Below are 21927 nucleotides of genomic sequence, written 5' to 3' on the forward strand. Positions count from 1 at the left end.
AATTACATTTCTGGAAGTTTCTTGAAAATTTCAAGCAAATTTGGTTAGTACTAAGGCAAGCCACCAGATGGCAATAAATGCACAGCTGAAACAAACAGGTTTAACAAGAGATAGGGAGCTCAAGAATAACAGTCACCCACCGCAGAGCCTTATCTTTAACCTGGCCATCCCAGTGTAATAAAGAGATAAAAACAAAAAACTGCGGAGGCTGGAAATCCAAAACAAAAACAGAATTACCTGGAAAAACTCAGCAGGTCTGGCAGCATCGGCGGAGAAGAAAAGAGTTGACGTTTCGAGTCCTCATGACACTTCGACAGAACTGACCCTTCAGTTCTGTCGAAGGGTCATGAGGACTCGAAACGTCAACTCTTTTCTTCTCCGCCAATGCTGCCAGACCTGCTGAGTTTTTCCAGGTAATTCTGTTTTTGTTCCAGTGTAATACATGCCAGCAGCATGAAATTGACACGGCATTAGGGAGTTTAGGAAAAATGCAGGAACAAGTAAAGAACAAAGTTTGATGCCAGGAGGTTGTCTCTTTCCTGAAGGTTATCTTGCACTTGAAATAAATCAACCAGTGATAGTGGGTTCACTGTGACAGTTGCTGGCTGAGACTAATTTCTCTGTACAAGACATTCACGGGATTTTTGGGTATGTACATCTTGATCACAGAAATCTCTTATATTCATGTTGATCGCCTTCAGGAAGGTCCGTGGTAGAGCTGAAGATGGGAGACATTAAATGACATGCGTTGGCCTTAATTTTGTTTTTCTCGCTGTTGCTTTTGGATTGCAGCTGTTCATTATTCTGCTATTCACACCTCCTCTGGACCAATTTTCTGTTTCTTTACTTGCCCCATTACCACCTGCTTTGCCTCTGCCCCAACAACTCCTTTGTTGTTTCATTTCTCCTGTCTTTACCACAGAACTTCGCTTTTGCTCTTTTTCCACCCTCCCCCACTTCACCCACACAGAAATTATTACATTTCTAACTTTTCCAGTTCTGATGAAAGGTTACAACCCAAAACGTTAACTTTGTCTCTCTCTCTCTCTCCACAGGTGCTGCCAGCCCTGCTGAGTATTCCTAGCATTTTCTGTTTGTAACTCAGATTTCCAGCATCTGCAATGTATTTATTTTGCTAACTTTGTGTTCCATCCAACTGGTGGGAGTTGCAGAGCTCTGAGATTCAGAGACATCTGGGTATCCTAGTGCATGAATTACAAAAGGCTCGTATGCAAGTACAGCAAGTAATTAGGAAAGCTAATAGAATGTTGTTATTTTTGCAAGGGGAATTGAATACAGAAGTAGGGAGTTTATGCTTCAGTTATATAGAGCACTAGTGAGACCACATTTGGAGTACTGTGTACGGGATTGGTCACTTTATGTAAAGAAAGATGTAAATACGTTGGAAGCAGTTCAGAGAAGGTTTACCAGACTAATACCTGGAATGGATGAGTTGTCTTCTCAGGAAAGGTTGGACAAAGCTTGTATCCACTGGAGTTTAGAAGAGTAAGAGGCAACTTGATTAAAACAAGTTAAGATCCTGAGGGGTCTTGACAGGGTGGATGTGGAGAGGATGTTTCCTCTTGTGGAAAAGTCTAGAACTAGGGGTCACTGTTTAAAAATAAGGGGTCGTCCATTTACAATTGGGATGAAGCAAAATGTTTTCACTCAGAAGGTTATAAGAATTTGGAACACTCTTCCTGGAAGTGTGGTGAAAGCAGAGTCTTTGAATATTTTTAAGGCAGAGGTGGATAGATCCTTGGTAAGCAAGAGGGTGATAGGTTATTGGAGGTAGGTGGGATGCAGATTTCAGGTCACTCTCAGATCAGCCATGATCTTATTAAGTGGAGGAGCAGGCTCAAGGGACTGAATGGCCTACTCTCCTTGTTCATTATTTTGTATGAGTTCACCCAAGTCTTTACGAACATTAACAAGTACAAGTTTAATTTGCTTTTCATTGCTTTTAAATGAGATATTGCTTTTCTATTCTTCTGGCCAAACTCCATCAGACTCCATCCGTCACCTTGATTACTTAACCCATCTGTAGATGTGCATCCTCCTCATGCTTACATTTCCACCTAGCATTATATATTTTGCAAACTCAGATCCATGATGCCCAGTAATTAATATAGATTGTAAATTGTTGATGCCCCAGCTCTGATCATTGCAGCATTCCTCAATGATGGAGGAGCTTAGCACATTAGTGCAAAAGATAAGACTGAAGCATTTGCAACCATCTTCAGCCAGAAGTGCAGGGCAGATGATCCATTCTGCCCTCCTCCTGAGGTCCACAGCATAACATGTGCCAGTCTTCAGCCAATTCGATTCACGCCACGTGATATCAAGAAACAGCCGAAGGCAGTGGATACTGCAAAGGCTACGGGTTCTGATAGCATTCTAACAATATTATTGAAGACTTCTACTCCAGAATGAGCTGCACCACTAGCCAAACTGGTCCAGCATAGCTACAACACTGGTAGCGACCTGGCAATGTGGAAAATTGTCCTGTCCATAAAAAGCAGGACAAATCCAAGCCAGCCAATTACCGCTCCATCAGTCTACTCTAGATGATTAGCAAAGTGGTGGAAGGGGTCATCAACAGTGTTATCAAGCGGCACTTACTCAGCAATAACCTGCTCATTGATGCTCAGTTTGGGTTCCGCCAGGGCCACTCAGCGCCTGACCTCATTACAGCCTTGGACCAAACATGGACATAAGAGCTGAACTCCACAGGTCAGGTGAGAGTGACTGCCCTTGACATCCAAGGTAGCATTTGACAGAAACAGAAAATGCAGGGAAAACTCAGCAAGTCTAGCCGCATCTGTGGAGAGGTCAGACTGACTTGAAACGTTAACTTTGTTTCTCTCTCCACAGATGCTGCTACCTGCTCCCTACCTCAGACCTGCTGAGTTTATCCAGCATTTTTTGTTTTTGTTTCAGGTTTCCAGCATCTACAGTATTTTGCTTTTATCTTAGCATTTGACAGAGTGTGGCATCAAAAAGCCCTAGCAAAACTGGAGTCAATAGGATTAAGGAGGAAAACGCTCCACTAGTTGGGAGTCATACCTAGCACAAAGGAAGATGGTTGTGGTTGTTGGAGGTCAATCACCTCAATTGCAGGACATTGCTGCAGGAGTTGCTCAGAGTAGTGTCATAAACCCAATAATCTTCAGCTGTTTCATAAATGACCTTCCCTCCATCATAAGATCAGAAGTGGGGATGCTCGTTGATGATTGCACAATGTTCAGCACCATTCACAACTCCTCAGATACTGAAGCAGTCCATGTCCAAATGCAACAAGAACTGGTCAATATCCAGGGCTGATAAGTGGCAAGTAAAATGTGTGCCACCCACAAGCGCCAGACAATGACCATCTCCAACAAGAGAGAATCTAACTATCCTTCCTTAACATTCAATAGCATTGTCATTGCTGAATCCTCCAATATCAACATCCTGGGGGTTATCATTGACCAGAAACAATACTAGGCCAGCCATATAAATACTGTGGCTATAAAAGCAGGTCAGAGGCTGGGAATCCTGCAGAAAATAACTCACCTCCCGATTCCCCAAACCCTGTCCACCATCTAAAAGAAACAAGTCAGGATTGTGATGGAATACTCTCCACTTGCCTGGATGAATGCAGTTCCAACAACCCTCAAGTAGCTTGACAGCAGTCAGGACAATGTAGTCCACTTGATTGGCACACCATCCCCCATCCACCACCAATGCACAGAGGCAGCAGTGTGTACCATCTACAGGATGGACTAACCAAGGCTCCTTCAACAGCACCTTCTAAATCAGCAATCTCTGCCACCTGGAAGGACAAAAGCAGCAGACAGATGGGAAACCACCATCTGCAAGTCCCCTTCCAAGCCACTCACCATCCTGACTTGGAACTATGTCGCCATTCATTCATTAAAAGTACTGTGGATGTACCTAAACCACATGGGCTACAGAGTTCATGAAGGCAGCTCACCACCACTTTCTCAAAGTCAATTACAGATGGACAATAAATGCTGGCCGAGCCAAGGACACCCACATCCCATGAACGAAGAAAATATTTTTCCACTATTTGCAGCTTGTAAACTTGAAAATGACTTGTTTATCCATACTCTCTGCTTCCTGTCCAGTAACCAATTACAGGAATATTTCCCACGATTTTCCGTGCAATCATAAAATTTACCCCTTTGTGTACAACTCCTGCAGCATTGCGAAAATTCATTACAATAGATTCAGGGAAGGAGAGCACTGCTCACAATCTATTCTCTACATTTGCAATGGAACTGAAATTGAACATCATGATGTCTGCTTCTGATATATAAAAATACTGTAAAGCAAAAGCAGGACAGAGAAGGATAATTAAGAGACACTATAAAGTTAATATCCCACAAATGTACTGAGAGTATGTTAAAGAGAGTCCATTTTTTTTCCATATTGTTTTCATCCTGGAAGACCTATGTCACTTTACCCAGTGGACCTTTTTCCAAGGTTGAATGTTCTAATGCACAACCTAGAAGCCAATCAGAATATAATTGTAATAATGCTGTAAGCTACTTGTTAAACTGCTAACCATGCACTTACTGATTTCAAACCTGCAAACATCAGGTAATTCTCCTGTGTAGTACACATTCTTCTGTTGTGTCTTTTGCTGTGAGTTGTTTAGTATTTCACTGCGACCCACCACCCCCCCCACCCCCGGAAAAAAAATTACCAAATTTCCAAAGGTCTAATGGTTAAAGCACCACCCTTTAAAATATGAAGGCTCTTTTAAAGTTTTTTTTATTCATTTAGGGGATGTGAGCATCACTGGCTAGGCCAACAATTATTATCCATCCCTAATTGTCCTTGAGAAGGTGGTGGTGAGCTGCCTTCTTAAACTGCTGCAGTCCCTGTGGTGTAGGTACACTCAGGTAACAGTGTTGTTAGGGAGGGAATTCCAGGATTTTGACCCAGCGACAGCGAAGGAACAGCAAGTCAGGATGCTGAGTGGTTTGTGGGGGGGGCATTTCCAGGTGGTGGGGTTTCCATGTATCTGAAGCCCTTGTCCTTCTAGATGGTAGTGGTTGTGGGTTTAAAAGCTACTGGCCCAAGGAGCCTTGGTGAGTTTCTGCAGTGCATCTTGTAGATAGTACACTCTGCTGTCACTATGCGTCGGTGGTGGACGAAGTGAATGTTTGTGGAAGGGGTGCCAATCAAATAGGCTGCTTTGTCCTGGATGGTGTCAAGCTTCTTGAGTGTTGTTGGAGTTGCACTCATCCAAGCAAGTGGAGAGTATTCCAGCACATTCCTAGCTTCTGCCTTGTAGATGATGGACAGGCTTTGGGAAGTCAGGAGATGAGTTACTCAGTGCAGGATTCCGAGTCTCTGACCTACTCTTGTAGCCACAGTATTAATATGGCTAGTCCAGTTCAGTTTCTGGTCAATGGTAACCCCCAGGATGTTGATAGCGCCGGATTCAATGATGGTAATGCATTGAATGTCATGGGGCAATGGTTAGATTCTCTTTTGTTGGAAATGGTCATTGCATGGCACTTGTGTGGCATGAATGTTACTTGCCACTTGTCGGCCCAAGCCTGGGTATTGCCCAGGTCTTACTGCATTTGGACATGAACTGTTTCAGTATCTGAGGAATCACGAATGGTGCTGAACATTGTGCAATCATCAGCGAACATCCCCACTTCTGATCTGATGATGCAAGGAAGGTCATTGATGAAACAGCCGAAGATGGTTGGGCCTAGGACACTACCCTAAGGAACTCATGCAGTGATGTCCTGGAGCTGAGATGATTGACCTCCAACAACCACAACCATCTTCCTTTGTTCTACGTATGACTCCAACCAGCGGAGAGTTTTCCCCCTGGTTCCCATTAACTCCAGTTTTGCCACGGCTCCTTGATGCTACACTCAGTCAAATACGGCCTTGATATCAAGGACAGTCACTCTTATCTCACCTCTGGAGTTCAGCTCTTTCGTCCATGCTTGAACCAAGTAGCATCTTAATTTAAATTTCTCTGTAAATTCAAGGTACTCTGGACTTTGCTGCACATCCTGCACTTCCTGTGGTAATTAATATACATTGGTCATCTTGTTTGCAAGTTTCCCATTATTTCCTCACTGCTCTACCTGACAATATTCAATTTAACTTAGTTTAATTTCATCTTTTTTTAAAGCATGTTTAGCGTATTTAATTGAGTTTTTGTGTGAACACCAGTTGAGGTCAAACTCAATTTTAACGATAAAATACCTTAATATTTACTATCCACACTTAAATATGAAGAATGGCAGCTTTTGAAAAACACCAGTGTGCTCTTTGGAACTTATGCATTTATACCCTAACATGGAAAGGGGGGAAGAAAAAAATATATAATTTTCTATGCTGCAATGGAACTTAAGAGAAACGAGGAGAAAACTCTTCGCATTTTTTAATTTTTATAGTAGCTGAGCAATGTCAGAGTTAAAGAAATCAGATTGATCAGCAACTAGAGAGCTTTAGTAATCTTCTCTACTAGCGTTGGGCTCTCAAGATATAATGCTGCTACCTGAAGCTACTTGATTAAACTTATTTACCTTTTTCAATGTTTACATTAAGCTTCCCATATGATTACAATGTTGGGTCAAACACACAATAAGAATACCTCCCTGTGCTCCAGCAAATTTCAAAGATTTTTGGCTCTTTTGTTGTAATTCAAAAGTGGCTTCAATATATATATATATAAAAACAAAAAAACTGCGGATGCTGAAAATCCAAAACAAAAACAGAATTACCTGGAAAAACTCAGCAGGTCTGGCAGCATCGGCGGAGAAGAAAAGAGTTGACGTTTCGAGTCCTCATGACCCTTCGACAGAACTTGCGTTCGAGTCCAAGAAAGAGTTGAAATATAAGCTGGTTTAAGGTGTGTGTGTGGGGGGGCGGAGAGATAGAGAGACAAAGAGGTGGAGCGGGGGGGCGGGGGTGTGGTTGTAGGGACAAACAAGCAGTGATAGAAGCAGCTCATCTGAGCTGCTTCTATCACTGCTTGTTTGTCCCTACAACCACACCCCCGCCCCCCCGCTCCACCTCTTTGTCTCTCTATCTCTCCGCCCCCCCACACACACACCTTAAACCAGCTTATATTTCAACTCTTTCTTGGACTCGAACGCAAGTTCTGTCGAAGGGTCATGAGGACTCGAAACGTCAACTCAATATATATATGGTAGTTACACTTGAGGTCTGCTCCAGAAAACCTAGGTAAATTAATCTTGAATGTACATTTTTAAATTCTTTTGACTGCCCTGGTCAGTACAATATTTTTTGAGGGTGTGGAATATTACATACACCACAGGTAATTAGACATTTAAATATTGTAGAAATCTGTGGAGGTGTATTATACCTGAGGTGTACACAGTTTTTTAAGTTTTGTAGAAATCCATGAAGCAATATACATGTTAAAAACATTTGAGCCTTTAGAATGCTGTGAATGTCCTAAACTATAAATTATACCATGCCACCTATTTTCAAAAACAACTTTATTTCCATCTGAAAATCACTCAGATTTTACCACAGTATTTAATTATGATTCCAGAAAATAGCATCCTAGTGAGGAAAAGACTCACCACACGCACATAACAAACTGCTCTCCTCAACCTATGAAAATGTCAACTCCAAAGATAAAGTTCACTCTTTCAACCTAGACCCATACTTCTAATTAGAATTTGGAGCCCTTTTACAATGCATGGAGTGTTATTATTCAACAGGAGGCTCAGATGAATTAGCTACATCCAGTACAGCAAATTTATTTGCATGATTTTCCAGAGGCAATACATTTACAGCAGGAAAACATTATTTGGTTAATTCAAGAAGAACTATTCTTCCTGATGTTGTATAAAACTCAACTGTTTTAGCATAAGTCTCATACATTATTGTTCTTCGAGAAACTTAGTCTTGGGAACAGTTTTAATAAATTCCTTTCAAAAAAAAGTACATCACTCAATACTCAAATGATAGAAATTCAAACCATCCCACTCCATCAATACTAATTATGGTTGAAAAGCATCACAAAGGAAGCCAATGCAATTGTCTGAAGAAGTCTTCAGCATGTAATGCCAAAGGAGTAATATTCAAAATGTGATGAATGCGACACCATGAATTCTGACCGAGCGCAAGCAAGTATTTATTCAAATATTTCCAAAATGAAAAAATAATTTGGATTTCAAATTAAATGGAATGCAAACACCAAGGTTCTAAAGTCGCTGTCACAATTTAGTTCTTCAGTACAGCAATTTGCTCCTTCAACATTGTTTTAAAATCATAGAATCAAGTAATCAAGTTACAGCACAAGGAGGCCATTCGGCAGGTCAAATCTGTGTCGACTCTCTTCATGAACAATCCAGCTAGTCCCACTCCCCACTCTTTGCCCAAAGCACTGTATTTTTTTCCCTTCATATACTTAGCCAATTCCCTTTGGAAAGCCTCAATTAAATTTGCCTCCACCAGCATTTCAGGCAATAAATTCCAGATCATGACCACTCAGTGCATAAGAAAGTTTTTCCTTGTGTTGTCTTTGGTTCTTCTGCCAATCGCTTTAAATTTCAATCCTTATGCCAATTTTCTCTATTTCTTCTTATCTAGTCTGTCTAGACCCCTCATATTTTGAGCACCACTAGCAAATTTCATCTCAACCTTCTCTACTCCAAGGAGAACAACATTGGTCTCTCTAATGTATGCACATAACTGAAGTCTCTCAACCCTGGAATGATTTCCACAAATCTCTTCTGCATCCTCTCTAAGGCCTTCACATCGTTCCTAAAGTACATTGTCCAGAATTGAGGCCGAAATAGAGTTTATAAAGATTCACCATGACTTCCTTGCTTTTGCATTCTAAGCCTCTATTTGTGAAGCCCAAGATTCCATATGCTTTTTTAATCGTTTTCCTGATCAATCCTGCCATCTTCAATGATTGGTACACATGCCCAGGTCTCCCGGTTCCTGCACTCCCTTTAGAATTGAATCCTTTAGTTTATAATTTGGCTTTTCCTCATTCTTCCAACTAAGTGTACCATTTCACATTTATCTGCATTAAATTCCATCTGCCTTTTGTCCATCCGTTCCACAGCCTATGTCCTCTTGAAGTCTATCACTATCCTCCTTGCAGGTCCTTACACTTCAAAGTTTGATACCATCTGCAAATTTTAAAATTGTGCCCTGCATACTCAAGTCTAGTCATTATTCTAGCAAGAAAAGCAGTGGTCAAAATACAGACCCCTGGGGAATCCCACTATATGCTTCCTCCAGCCCAAAAAACCATTCACCTATTAACTGTTCTCTATTTCCTGTCATTTAGCCAATTCTGTGTCCATTCTGCCATTGCCCCTTTTGTTCCATGAGTCTCAATTTTGCTGACAAGCCAATTATGGGGCATTTTATTAATATTCTTTCGATTAAGTTAGTTAAACATGATTTGCTGTTAATAAATCCATGCTGGCTTTCTTAAATTAATCCACACTATCCAAGTGACTGTTGATTATGTTCCAGATTATAATTTCTAAAAGCTTCCCCACCATCAAGGTTAAACTGACTGGCCTGTAAATTGCTGGGTTTATTCTAACATGCTTATTTGAACATGGGTGCAACATTTGCAATTCTCCAGTCCTCTGGCATCACTCCTGGAGGATTAGCTGATTATGGCTTATAACTTCTCATCTTCCACTCTTACTTCGCTCAGAAACCTAGGGTGCATCCCATTCAGGTTTGGTGACTTATCAACTTTACAGCCAGGCTTTCCAACATCTTCTCTTAAACAATTGTTAACTCATCCTGCATCTCAACTGCATCCTCTTTGGCAGTGACTTTACCAAGAAAGAAGATGCTGCCAAAAATAAATTCCTAGTACTTATTTCGCATCTCAACCATGCCCTATGCCTCCACACAGATTCTTTTTTATGTTCCTAAATGACCCTGCCCTTCCTCTTTTTGCCTGTCTACTATACATATACTAATGGAAGATTTTGAGTCCTCTTTTATGTTAGCTGTAAGTCTATTCTCAAATTCTCTCTCTGCCCTTATTTCCCTTTTCACTTGCCTGCTGAACATTTTATATACAATCTGGTTCTCACTTATAACATCAACCTGCCATCTGTCATACACCTCCTTTTGCTGTTTCATCTTACTTGCCAGCTCTTTCATTACTCAGAGAGCTCTGGCTCCGTTTGCCCTATCTTTCCCAAGGCCAGGAATGAACCTTGACTGTACCCAAACCATCTTCTCTTTCAAGGCTGCCCATTGCTGGATTACAGTTTTACCTGCCAATCTTTAATTCCAAGTTACCCAGGACAAACCTGTTTTCAGCCCACTGAAATTGGGCCTTCTCCAATTAAGTTTTCTTTTACTCTAGGTTGCTCTTTGCCCCTTCCCATAGTTAATCCAAAGCTTACAACAGAATAATCACTGCTCTATTACAGTTCCCCTACTGACACTTGCTCCACCTTATTCATCAAAACAAGGTCCAGCAATTTAGTTCATTACTTATTTTTATTACCAATTCAATTGCTAATTTATTGTATAAAAATTACTGATGGCATTTAGTTTCAAATACTACAAAAAAGGATCAGATGTTCGTCAGACCTTAAGGATTATAAAAGGTGAAGTTGAGCTTCCTCCCAACCTCCCCAACCACAGCTGATGAATCAGTACTCCTCCAATTTAAACACCACTTGCAGCTACTAAGAGTGGCAAGAGCGCAGAATGTATACTGGGGCGCTTCAACGTCCATCATCAAGAGTGACTTGGTAGCACCACTACTGAGCGAGCTAGTCGAGTCCTAAAGGACATAGCTGCTAGACTGGGTTTGTGGCAGGTGGTGAGGGAACCAAGAGGGAAAAACATGCTTGACCTCATCCTCAACAATCTGCCTGCCACAGATGCAATACCACCATGCTAAATGGAATAGATTTCGAACAGATCTAGCAGCTCAAGACTGGGCATCCATGAGGCACTGTGGGCCATCAGGAGCAGCAGAATTGTACTCAAACACAATCTGTAACTTCATGGCCCACTCTAGCATTAGCACCAAGCCAGGGGGTCAACCCGGGTTCAATCAAAAATGCAAGAGGGCATGCCAGGAGCAGCACCAGGCATACCTAAAAATGAGGTGTCAACCTGGTGAAGCTACAACGCAGGACTACTTGCATGCCAAACAGCATAAGCAGCAAGTGATAGACAGTGCTAAGCAATTCCACAACCAAAGGATCAGTTCTAAGCTCTGCAGTCCTGCCACATCCAGCCATGAATGGTGGAGAGCAATTAAACAAATAACTGGCAGAGGCGGCTCCACAAATATCCTCATCTTCAATAATGGAGGAGCCCAGCACATCACTGCAAAAGATAAGGCTGAAGCATGTGCTACAATCTTCAGCCAGAAGTGCCAAGTGGGAGATCCATCTAGCCTCCTCCAGAGGTCTCAATCTGCCAACTTGATTCACTCCACATGATATCAAGAAACAGCTGAAGGTACTGGATAGTGCAAAGGTTATGAGCCCTGATAATATTCCGGCAAGAGTACTGAAGACTTGTGCTCCAGAACTTGCCATGCCCCTAGCCAAGCTGTTCCTGTACAGCTGCAACACTGGCATCGATGCAGCAATGTGGAAAATTACCCAGGTATGTCCTGTACACAAAAAGCAGGACAAATCCAACCAAACCAATTATTGCCCCATCAGTCTACTCACAACCATTATTAAAGTGATGGAAAAGGTCATCAACAGTTCTATCAAGCGGCACTTGCTTAGCAGCAACCTGCTCACTGACGCTGAGTTTGGGCTCCGCCAGGGCCACTCAGCTCCTGACCTCATTGCAGCCTTGGTTAAAACATGGACAAAAGAGTTGAACTCCAGAGGTGAGGTGAGGTGAAAGTGACTGCCCTTGACATCAAGGTGGCATTTGACAGCTATCATCTAGAAGGACAAGAGCAGCAGATAAATGGGAACATCACGACCTGGAAGTTCCCCTCCAAGCCACTCACCATCCTGACTTGGAAATATATCGCTTTTCCTTAACAAAATCCTGGAATTCCCTCCCTAACAGCACTGTACCTACACCACAGGGATTGCAACAATTCAAGAAGGCAGCTCACCACCACCTTCTCAAGAGCAATTAGGGATGGGCAATAAATGCTGACCTAGCCAGCAAAGCCCACATCCTTCGAATGAATTTGAAAAAATTTTGATCAATTGTTTCCACCAGTTGGAGAGATGATAATGAGACAGTATCAATGTAAGGCAATCACAATTAGTATTAGAAAATATTTCTTTACACCAAGAGTGGTAAGAATGTAGAATTTTCAGACACAAACTGTTGTCAAAGCAGAGTCCGTCAATTATTTTAAAAGGAAATTAGAAAGTTGCCTGAACAAGAGTTTATGGGGGACAAGAAGGGGGGGTAGGATTATAATACATGGCTCATTTGGAGGAAAACAATGAGCATGCTTGTTTATGTATGCAACATTTTATGATATTAAATGATAGTTTAAAACAAAGCAAAGTTACCAATACACTGGTATTTTCATTTCTTCTGCCATACCCACCTCTCTCCCTGTAAAAAAGAATGGTTCAACAAAATGGTCTGTGAAACACAAAGAATTAACTTTCCATCTCCTCACCGGGCCCAGAAGGATCTGCTGATTCGCATCACTGGTTCAGACATTTTCATTCAAAGTGTCAGTTTTAGGACTTCTGTAATTTTTTTTCTGCTTTAAATACAATTATGGAATTTAATCCTAGTGTGGCAGAGTTGCTACAACAGCAATTTCATCAGCTGTCCATCAATACAACTTTGACATCACAACCTGTTAAACCTTCACGAAAAAATGATAGAGGTTCTCTGAATGGTTGTCAGCCTAAAATATTGCAGGCTGTCTTTCAGGAGGAGGGAGGAGGTAGATGGTGGGAAGAATAAATTATGCAATATTTTAATACCATGCTTCAAACATTTTTATGCAAATAATAACCAGAGGGTTACATACAAATTACTTTTTATATACACAGAGTACTTAAAAAAAACTCCAAGTTTTTGAAATGTGTTCCATAGCCTATTATATACAAACCAGTGGAATACTGGGAATGTTGGTTAGGCCATATTTTAATTTAGATAAATGGTAAGGTATTCATCTGATCCCCGAGTTTTGAAGTTCCTCCCTAGCTATCAATTCTAAAATAGTTTTAGTTACATTGTTTAGGTCAGTTTAATGCTGGTAACTTTTAGTACAGGTACCAAATGTTATTTAACTCCATATGATAACATCAATATGAGTTAAAATTCACACAAGGGCTAACTATTAGGATGCCCTTATTTCCGGATTTATTGAAAACTGACTTCTGCTCATTTCTCAAGTGATCCTATATTAATGTAACTTAACCTCAGTTCTTGATTGCTAAGTTTTTTTCTTGTTTACATAAAAACATACATAGAAAATAGGAGCAGGAGTAGGTCATTTGGCCTGAATGGCCTGCTCCGCCATTCATTATGATCATGGCTGATCATCCAACTCAGTAGCCTGCTCCTGCTTTCTCCCCAGATCCTTTGATCCCTTTTGCCCAAGAGCTATATCCAACTCCTTCTTGAAAACATACAATGTTTTGGGCTCAACTACCTTCTGTGGTAGCAAATTCCACAGGCTCACCACTCTCTGGGCGAAGAAATTTCTCCTCATCTCAGTCCTAAATGGTCCACCCCATATCCTCAGACTGTGGCCCCTGGTTCTGGACTCCCCCAACATTGGGAGCATCCTTCATGCACCTACCCTGTCTCGTCCTGTTAGAATTTTATAGGTTTCTATGAGATCCCCCCTCATTCTTCTGAACTCCAGCAAACATAATCCTAACCGACTCAATCTCTCCTCAAATGTCAGTCCCACCATCCCAGGAATCAGTCTGGTAAACCTTCGCTGCACTCTCTCTATAGCAAGAACATCCTTCCTCGGATAAGGAGATCAAAACTGTGCACAATATTCCACATGCGGTCTCACCAAGGCCATATACAATTGCAGCAAGACATCCCTGCTCCTGTACTCTAATCCTCTGGCTATGAAGGCTAACATACCATTTGTCTTCTTTACCGCCTGCTGCACCTGCATGCTTACCTTCAGTGACCGGTACACGAGGACACCCAGGTCTCGTTGTACATTCCCCTCTCTCAATTTATAGCCATTCAGATAATAATCTGCCTTCCTGTTTTTGCTACCAAAGTGGATAACCTCACATTTATCCACATTATACTGCATCTGCCATGCATTTACCCACTCACTCACACTGTCCAAATCAGATTGAATCATCTCTGCATCCTCCTCACAGCTCACCCTCCCACCCAGCTTGATGTCATGTGCAAATTTGGAGAGATTACATTTAATTCCCTCATCTAAATCATCAATATGTATTGTGAATAGCTGGGGTACCCCACTTGTCACTGCCTGCCATTCGGAAAAAGACCCATTTATTCCTACTCTTTGTTTCCTGTCTGCCAACCAGTTTTCTATCCATCTCAATACACTATCCCCAATCCCATGTGCTTTAATGTTACACGCCAGTCTCTTTTGTGGGACTTTGTTGAAAGCCTTCTGAAAGTCCAAATAAACCACAGCCACTGGCTACCGCTCATCAACTCTAGTTACATCCTCAAAAAATTCCAGTAGATTTGTCAAGCATGATTTCTCTTTCGTAAATCCATGCTGACTCTGTCCAATTCTGCCACTGTTTTCCAAGTGCTCAGCTATTTAATTTAAATTAATTTTAATTAAATTATAGTTTATGAAAATTCCTTTTACAGAGAAGCTATAGGAACTGTGTTCAGCATGGCAAGCAGGACTCATATAACTCAATCTTGGGGAAAGAGACATTTGATCCAGATTTTCCTGTCAAAATAACAATGAGACTATTACTTATCTGTAGAAAATACTTGACACAGCACCTTTCATGACCACAGGACTTCCCAAAGCACTTTATAGCCAAGGAAATACTTTTGAAGTGTAGTCACTGCTGTAACATTGGAAGCTCAGCAGCCAATTTGAACACAGCAAGTTACCACAAACAGCAACATGATAGTGACCAAATAATTTAGGTTTCTGTGTGATGTATATTGAGATAAATATTGGCAAGGACACCAGGGCTAGTTCCCCTGCTCTTCTTTTAAATAGTGCCATGGAATCTTATACATCACCTAGAGGGCAGATGGGGCCTCGGTTTAAAATTTCATCTGAAAGGCAACACCTCCGACAGTACTGCACTGGACTATCAACCCTGATTTTTGTGCTCAAGTCTGGAGTGGGACTTGAACCCACAAGCTACTGACTCAGAGCCATGGTTGTCACACAAATGGTACACGAACTTCAGGGCAAAGGGAAAACGTGTAGCTAAGCTCAAAAAGCCAATAGTTGCTGTCTGAGTTATCGTGCTCTGCCATTACACATTAACTTCTCAAGAAAGTCATCTCTCTGCCCGGCTCACTATTTCAAATGTTTTGAATGGTGTGAAGTCACTGTATTTGCATGGGAGATACAAATTGAACTTGGCAAATAAAGTTCAGGTTTTTACATTCCCTTTCTGTCCCTTTTTTCTGTCTTTCTTAATCCAATTTTCCTTCCTCTCTATTTTTTCTGCACTTGATTTGATATTAAATTCACCCACTTCCTTGTTTGTCCTTGAGCTTTTAATTTCACAATTTTTCAATTTGGTAAAGAAATAATGCTGCTTGCCCTATTCACGCAGGTCCTAGATGCCCACTTTTCCTCAGTGACATTGTCAGCTCATACTTCCAGCAAATTGCCATGCAAAAATTTTAAAAGCAAAGTGTGCAAGGTCAGGTCTTTAATGGCAGAGGCCTTTTGATGCAATGCTACACCAAAATATGGGTCAATGTCTTACACCTCTGATTTGAACCTGAATCCAGTGCAGATTTGAGTAAAAGTTTTCCATCTCTGTTTGTTGTAGGGCCATGGGTTTATGAAATCTCAATCCAGTTCCTCTGGTACAAGGATCTCCCACACAAGTGCTCAATTTGTTGGAAAAGTGAGTCACATGCATATATGTATGTTGCGCCTTTGTCTTTCCTTTTTTTCTTGTCTTTCACCTCGTTTACTTCCATCTCTGCCCCTCTTTCTCTTCACCTGACACTTTTCCATTCCCCCATCCACCCATTGCATCTCTCACTCTCTTCTTTTCCTTCTGTCCATATAGCAGCTGCCCATCTTCCTTAGTTCTGCCTCTCTCTCTTCCATCTTCCTTTGCTTGTCTCTGTGGCTCTGTTCTCTTGTCCACCAGCTGACATTGCAAGTTACAACCGCAGGGAGGAGACAGCAACATTACTCACAATAAAAAATGGGTGTTACCAAGGTGCACTCTTGTATAGAGCTATTTATGCTGCTGTGTTTTTTCAGAGGTTAAGTACTTTTCATTTGCTGCATTCAACTTTCTCATCTGCAACTCTGCAGGAACACAAAGCTGCTTCTGAGAGACAATTATTTTTTTTAAACAAATTAATATAGACCAGATGAATTTGGGAATTGGGCCAAACTATCTGATCAGATTTTCTAGATTTATATACATCATATGCCCATTTCTGGCACAAGGAACAAGAGGGGAGGGGTGTGTACACCTTCAATTAAATACTACACTGCAGGAAGGCATGTCTGCATGCCAACTCTCAATGTTCATACATGCAAGGCATCCATTTGTAACTAAATCCACAGAAAACAGGCGTCCAGCGTTGCTAGGTAATGGCAAATACGCAGAAATTCATTTTGAAACACACCAATTGCAATGGTTTTCCTTCATTTTTGTTGCCTTTGCTTTTCAATTACCTAGATTACCTAATTACCTCGAGCTTTTGAACCAATTGTTGCGCTGCCTGATTTTTATGCCAGCAGCGCCATCAATGTTACCAGTTGGTTTCTAAAGAGAATCCCCTCTTTGAACATTTTGTAGGAAGATCAGATGGGCAAAAGAGGGCTCCAGGCAGCTAACACTACATCAGAAATGTGTGTGTCCCATCACCAGCATCTAACAAACAGAGCTGTGCATAAATGCATGCTCCCATTCCAAAGGAAGCCAGGATTGCTCATTTGATGGTGCAAAGAATATATGAGCATGCCTGATGAACGTCAATGCAGAATGCTTTCTCGGAAACACCCCAACTACCATATGTCATGCAGTAGCACTGCATGAAAGTAGTCATGTCAGGATGATCAACTGGCAGCAAAATGCTATACATGCAGCTACTTGTACACTCACCTAGCAACACCATCCTCAAAATGGTCTTGAGATATTCTGGATTAGTAGAGGGCCTGAAGCGAAACTATGCCATGTGCACCGAGAACACCGGTAGCAAACTTAGCAGTGTCTTAAGTCTGTCTCTACTTTCTTTCATTGCATATTGTAATGTCGACCCTACAAGATGCTTTCATGGAATGGCAAGGGGGTTGCAATCACTTTGTGCAGCATCAACTTCACTTCACCAGCCAGCAGACACAAACGCTGAGCTATGCTGTCACTTGCCTGCAGACTTAGGCACGTATCTTGCGATTCCTTTTGGTTCAATTTTTTTATGGTTTCACCATCTCTCCCTTGAGACTTGGCAGAACTTGCAATGGGGTGAAACAACTTTCAAGTTTATCCTAAGTCAGTGAGCAGTCTTGTCTCCCTAATCCTTTAATTATCGGGATCCTTTTAAATTTCATCTGCCAGCCGTTTTCTGCACTCACCAAATGGTAAAACCTGCATCTGAAGTTATGCGGTTATGAAATTCAGATGGCAATAGCGCATTTGACTTCAGACCAGCATAATAGTTGTTTCAGTCAGAACTCAAACCTCACTCGCATCAGAAAAAAATTACCCCTCAGGTAACACTAAACTGCCTCTGTAATTTGGAATGACTTGAAGTCACACTTAGACAAGCCACAATAATGGCTTGCATTCCCACTGCGCAATAAGAATGGCATTCTGAAACTGGAGGTAAAGGAATGTGTTTGGATAAGGGACAGTAACTTCCCTGTGCTACAGCAGTAAGCTTTCAAATTTTCTTTGGGTAGGATGCCTGCAAATATTGGTGAACTGCCAAGGGTTCCCGGTCTTACTTTCTAAAGAAAAATAGAGCAAAAGGGTGGAATTTTAACCATGGTACACCATGTCCGATGGTGGAATGGGAAGTTGGTGCCACCTTCACTTCCTTTTCTTTATTCATTCATTCATGGGATGTGGGCTTCACTGGCTGGGCCAGCATTTATTGTCAATCCCTTGTTGTCCTTGAGAAGGTGGTGATGAGCTGCCTTCATGAACCGCTGCAGTCCATGTGGTGTAGGTACACCCAAAGTGCTGTTAGGAAGGGAATTCCAAGATTTTGACCCATCTCTGCTCTCTTGCTTTTTGCTGGTTCCGACACGATTCTAATTCAAATATAAAATATCCGCAGCGTGCACAGGAGACAAATGCAATCACATGGTGGGGGAAGCTTTTCAGTGGTGAAGCCCGCCATCAGCTGACAATGCAGCCGGTATGGACAAGATATAAAAGTGCCCCTGTTCATGCAGGGATGCTCCCCATCATGGCCATAACTTTCCTGCCCAACTCCATTGCCTTTAACATAAGACTTGTTGGGAGCACAAAGATGGGAGGGGTGTTTTACAAATTTAAATTTCACTTGTAAATATTTCACATGACATTGGGTTCACTTTAACCATGTTCACATCGTTGCTATTTGTTGAGATTAGCTTAGTCAGAGAGCTAAAGATACTGACATGCCCTAAGGTTGGCACACATTAACGGTTACAAGGATTTAGGGACATTTCTTTACCGTGGAAGAAACAATGTTGTCTTTTTGCGTTCACTCTTTATTGAATGTTCAACTTAGTGTCCAGTGTTGTACTCGTCACTCTGTAAGACATTGCTGAATTTCCCTCCTATGCCCTTCACTGTAAAGGACATTGAGATCTCACTCAGTCGAGGATAACTAAAATGTTATAGGTGAACTCAAAGCCCTGAAAGGCACCCACATGTGGATAGTATGGGAACTACCCTTCAGATCTCTCATTTTCTTACCTTCAAAGGCTATTCCCACAGCCACCTCCACACCCAGGACACCAGGCACTTCCCACTTCACTCCTCCATGCCCCCAATTCCACTCCTCCTCACCACTGACTAGCCCTTGTTGGCCCAAAGCCTCGAGGCAAGTTGTTGTTCTCCTGCTCCCCACCCTTGTGCTGCAGAGTTCAGCAAGAAAAACTGCTGACCTCAGACACAACTGCGGAAAGTCGACTGTTGCACACCACCTTTAAACAAATGTGAACTGGGTGCCACGAGATTCTTGTGTGCCACTGACTTCATCAGCTAAGCAGGATGGAATTATAAAAAGTTTTAACATAATGAGTATTGACGGCATGCAAATATATTACAAGGAACACGTCACAGGATGGTGTGAGGCCCATCCAACCACAAACACGCTAAGTTCATCTCAAAATTTGAACGCGCCATTGGGAAAGTGAAATTTCAGCTCCTGCCTAATCAAATCACCTTTACCATCATATTTCCCACTCTTGCATCTAACATCCGTCCCCCACTACAATTTCAGAAAATGCTTTTTTATTTGTATGCAGCAACAGAAACAACACTTCTTGTAAGTCAACAACGTAGAAAAAAAGAGAAACAATTTGGAACACAGGGTATTTGAAACACAATGTTCAAAGCACTGTATCACCCCAAATGGAAAAAATATCTGATGACTTTCACCAACTTTAGTCAAGAACCCTCTGCTGTCAGCTATTTTTGCAAGTAGCCACCTCCCCTCAATTTTATTTTAAATGATCTGCTGTGTAAATCACATTTTTATTTCTAAATCCCATCATAAAGTTGACAGCCTCCCAATTTAGATTACCAATATTTTGTACAGTTTAAACTTCCCTTGAAATCTATGCTGCAACTAACTTAATAATGTTCAACACTGGCAATGGGTGACAACAGTGAAAAGGTCACTACAACAACACTGGCATCCCTTGCCCCGAAGGTCATAAATTTTACCAAAGGTAAATTTAGCAAAAACAATGCTGCTAATGGACACTGCATGGCTCTTTAAGTTCACCGAATTACAGAATTCCTTATTTACATTATATATGCAGGAAAGTTAAATGTTAATTTTGTGTATTTCAACTATACCTTACAAAACTGGAGTAAGTTCGGTTGACACCGAAGATATTCCAGAGAAGAAAAGTTTGTTACTGTACTGTAACAATCAGATATTTCTGGTATAATAAAATGGTAGATAAATGTGTCACAGTTCTTAATTTCACCAATGGTTTGTTGGTTAAGCATCATCAGGGTAACTATAAGACATACTAAACCAGAAGGTGCCAGGTTCAATTTATTTTCTGCGTTGAGCAGGCTGATCAGGGCCAAAGCAGCAGCTGGGATAGTAGTTAGCCTCAGGATCTTACTCTAGGTTAGGATAAGGAAAAGCCAACCTGTCTCCATTCTTGATTGCGATCAGTGAGCTGTGGTAGAAACCACATATGTTGCCAACTATTGAGAGTAGAACATGCCTTACCCTCTGATGTTCTTCAATGTTGAATAGGCCACCAACATTCATTGTCTCAACTCACATAAAAATATCCACTTTTGGCATTAAAGAAAACTTCTTGGAACCAGCATGGAGTATATGTGGGGATTCCACTTGAGGTCAGAGGAGGTAGTGAAACCAAGGAACATGGGTGGATTTAGGAGGAGTAGAGTTGATGTAAGAAATGGAAAACAAATACACTGGTTCAGGAGGGGATGGGGTGGGGAAAGAGTAGAAGGCACTTCACTCTGTTTAAAAAAAAGTACTTCACTTAATTTGGTAGTGTTTGCAATAAAACCTGTGGGCCTAAAATGGAAAATGCTTTAGTTACAGCACTAGCAGCCTTAACTTTGGGTGCAAAATTCACAAAATAAAAGCTTTAAAACATACATCAACAGACCATAGTAACAAGGCTCTGGAAATAATTAGTGCATACTTACAAACTTCCTTTTCTTGGCAAACTTAATTCTTTCTGTAAAAAAAAACACGTATGCAAATTATTGCAACAAATAATGTTTTCATTACAAATTAATTTTAAAAACTGAGGTACCTATAAATTTCACATGAACTAGTAGGATCAATAAAATGACATTTTGACATTGTGAGCTTAAAGTTCAATTCTGTCATTCCCTTGGATGCCAACCTATGCATGAGTGATTAAGGACCAGTAGTCTACTATTGATGGAACACAGATGGTTAATCAATCCATTTTAAAATATGGTATAAACCATTTACTCGCAAATATTGTAACAGCAAACACAAGGAAATGAGAAAAGTATTTAAACTTTTCAAGATGATTGTCGGGGACAATGATAAGAACCTAATAAGAACATTTTATCTCTTTCCTGCTTTAATATCAACTCAAAGATCACTGTTGAATTAGGCATTCCACAAATTCACATCTAACTGTGGTTAACTTCTCTCATATTCTCCACTCATCCATGTGCCCTACTTTCTTTTCCAAGAAATAGATGGTTTGAGGCAAACCCTCAGCTCTGCTGAGTTTAATTCAACATTTAAAAATAATTAAAATGACAGCAAGAAAATTAATTTTAAATGAACAAATTACCTCAATTTACTTATTAAAATCATTGCATATCCTATTTAAAGTGTTCTAAGTCCATAATTAGGACTATTAACTCAATTTTCATTTTCTGTGGATATTTTTATTGCAAGCAACAAGAACTCACTCATTTTCTAAAAAGGATTATTTTGTGATATTACTGAAAAGTGCCAGAGAGCAAAGCTTTGATGTATGTAGTCTTGCATATCACATCAATTCAAAGATGTATCACTAGGTGGCAGTGAGCACACAGCTATGAATCCAACACATCAGGAGGAAAAAGGACAATAGAGGAGCAC

The 21927-nt window shown here is 41.1% G+C and overlaps 1 protein-coding gene across 3 annotated transcripts in view; it reads right to left on the reverse strand.

Annotated features, from left to right (window-relative positions):
• Positions 1-21927, reverse strand: part of mast2 (microtubule associated serine/threonine kinase 2) — a 541117-nt gene that overhangs the window by 284385 nt on the left and 234805 nt on the right. For all 3 annotated transcript variants that reach the window (XM_041207758.1, XM_041207757.1, XM_041207759.1), the window contains one exon: positions 21006-21037. In XM_041207758.1, the coding sequence (XP_041063692.1) occupies positions 21006-21037 (32 nt within the window). The remainder of the gene's footprint in view (positions 1-21005; positions 21038-21927) is intronic.

This window comes from Carcharodon carcharias, chromosome 16 (assembly GCF_017639515.1).
Source record: "Carcharodon carcharias isolate sCarCar2 chromosome 16, sCarCar2.pri, whole genome shotgun sequence".
Taxonomy (NCBI): Eukaryota; Metazoa; Chordata; class Chondrichthyes; order Lamniformes; family Lamnidae; genus Carcharodon; species Carcharodon carcharias.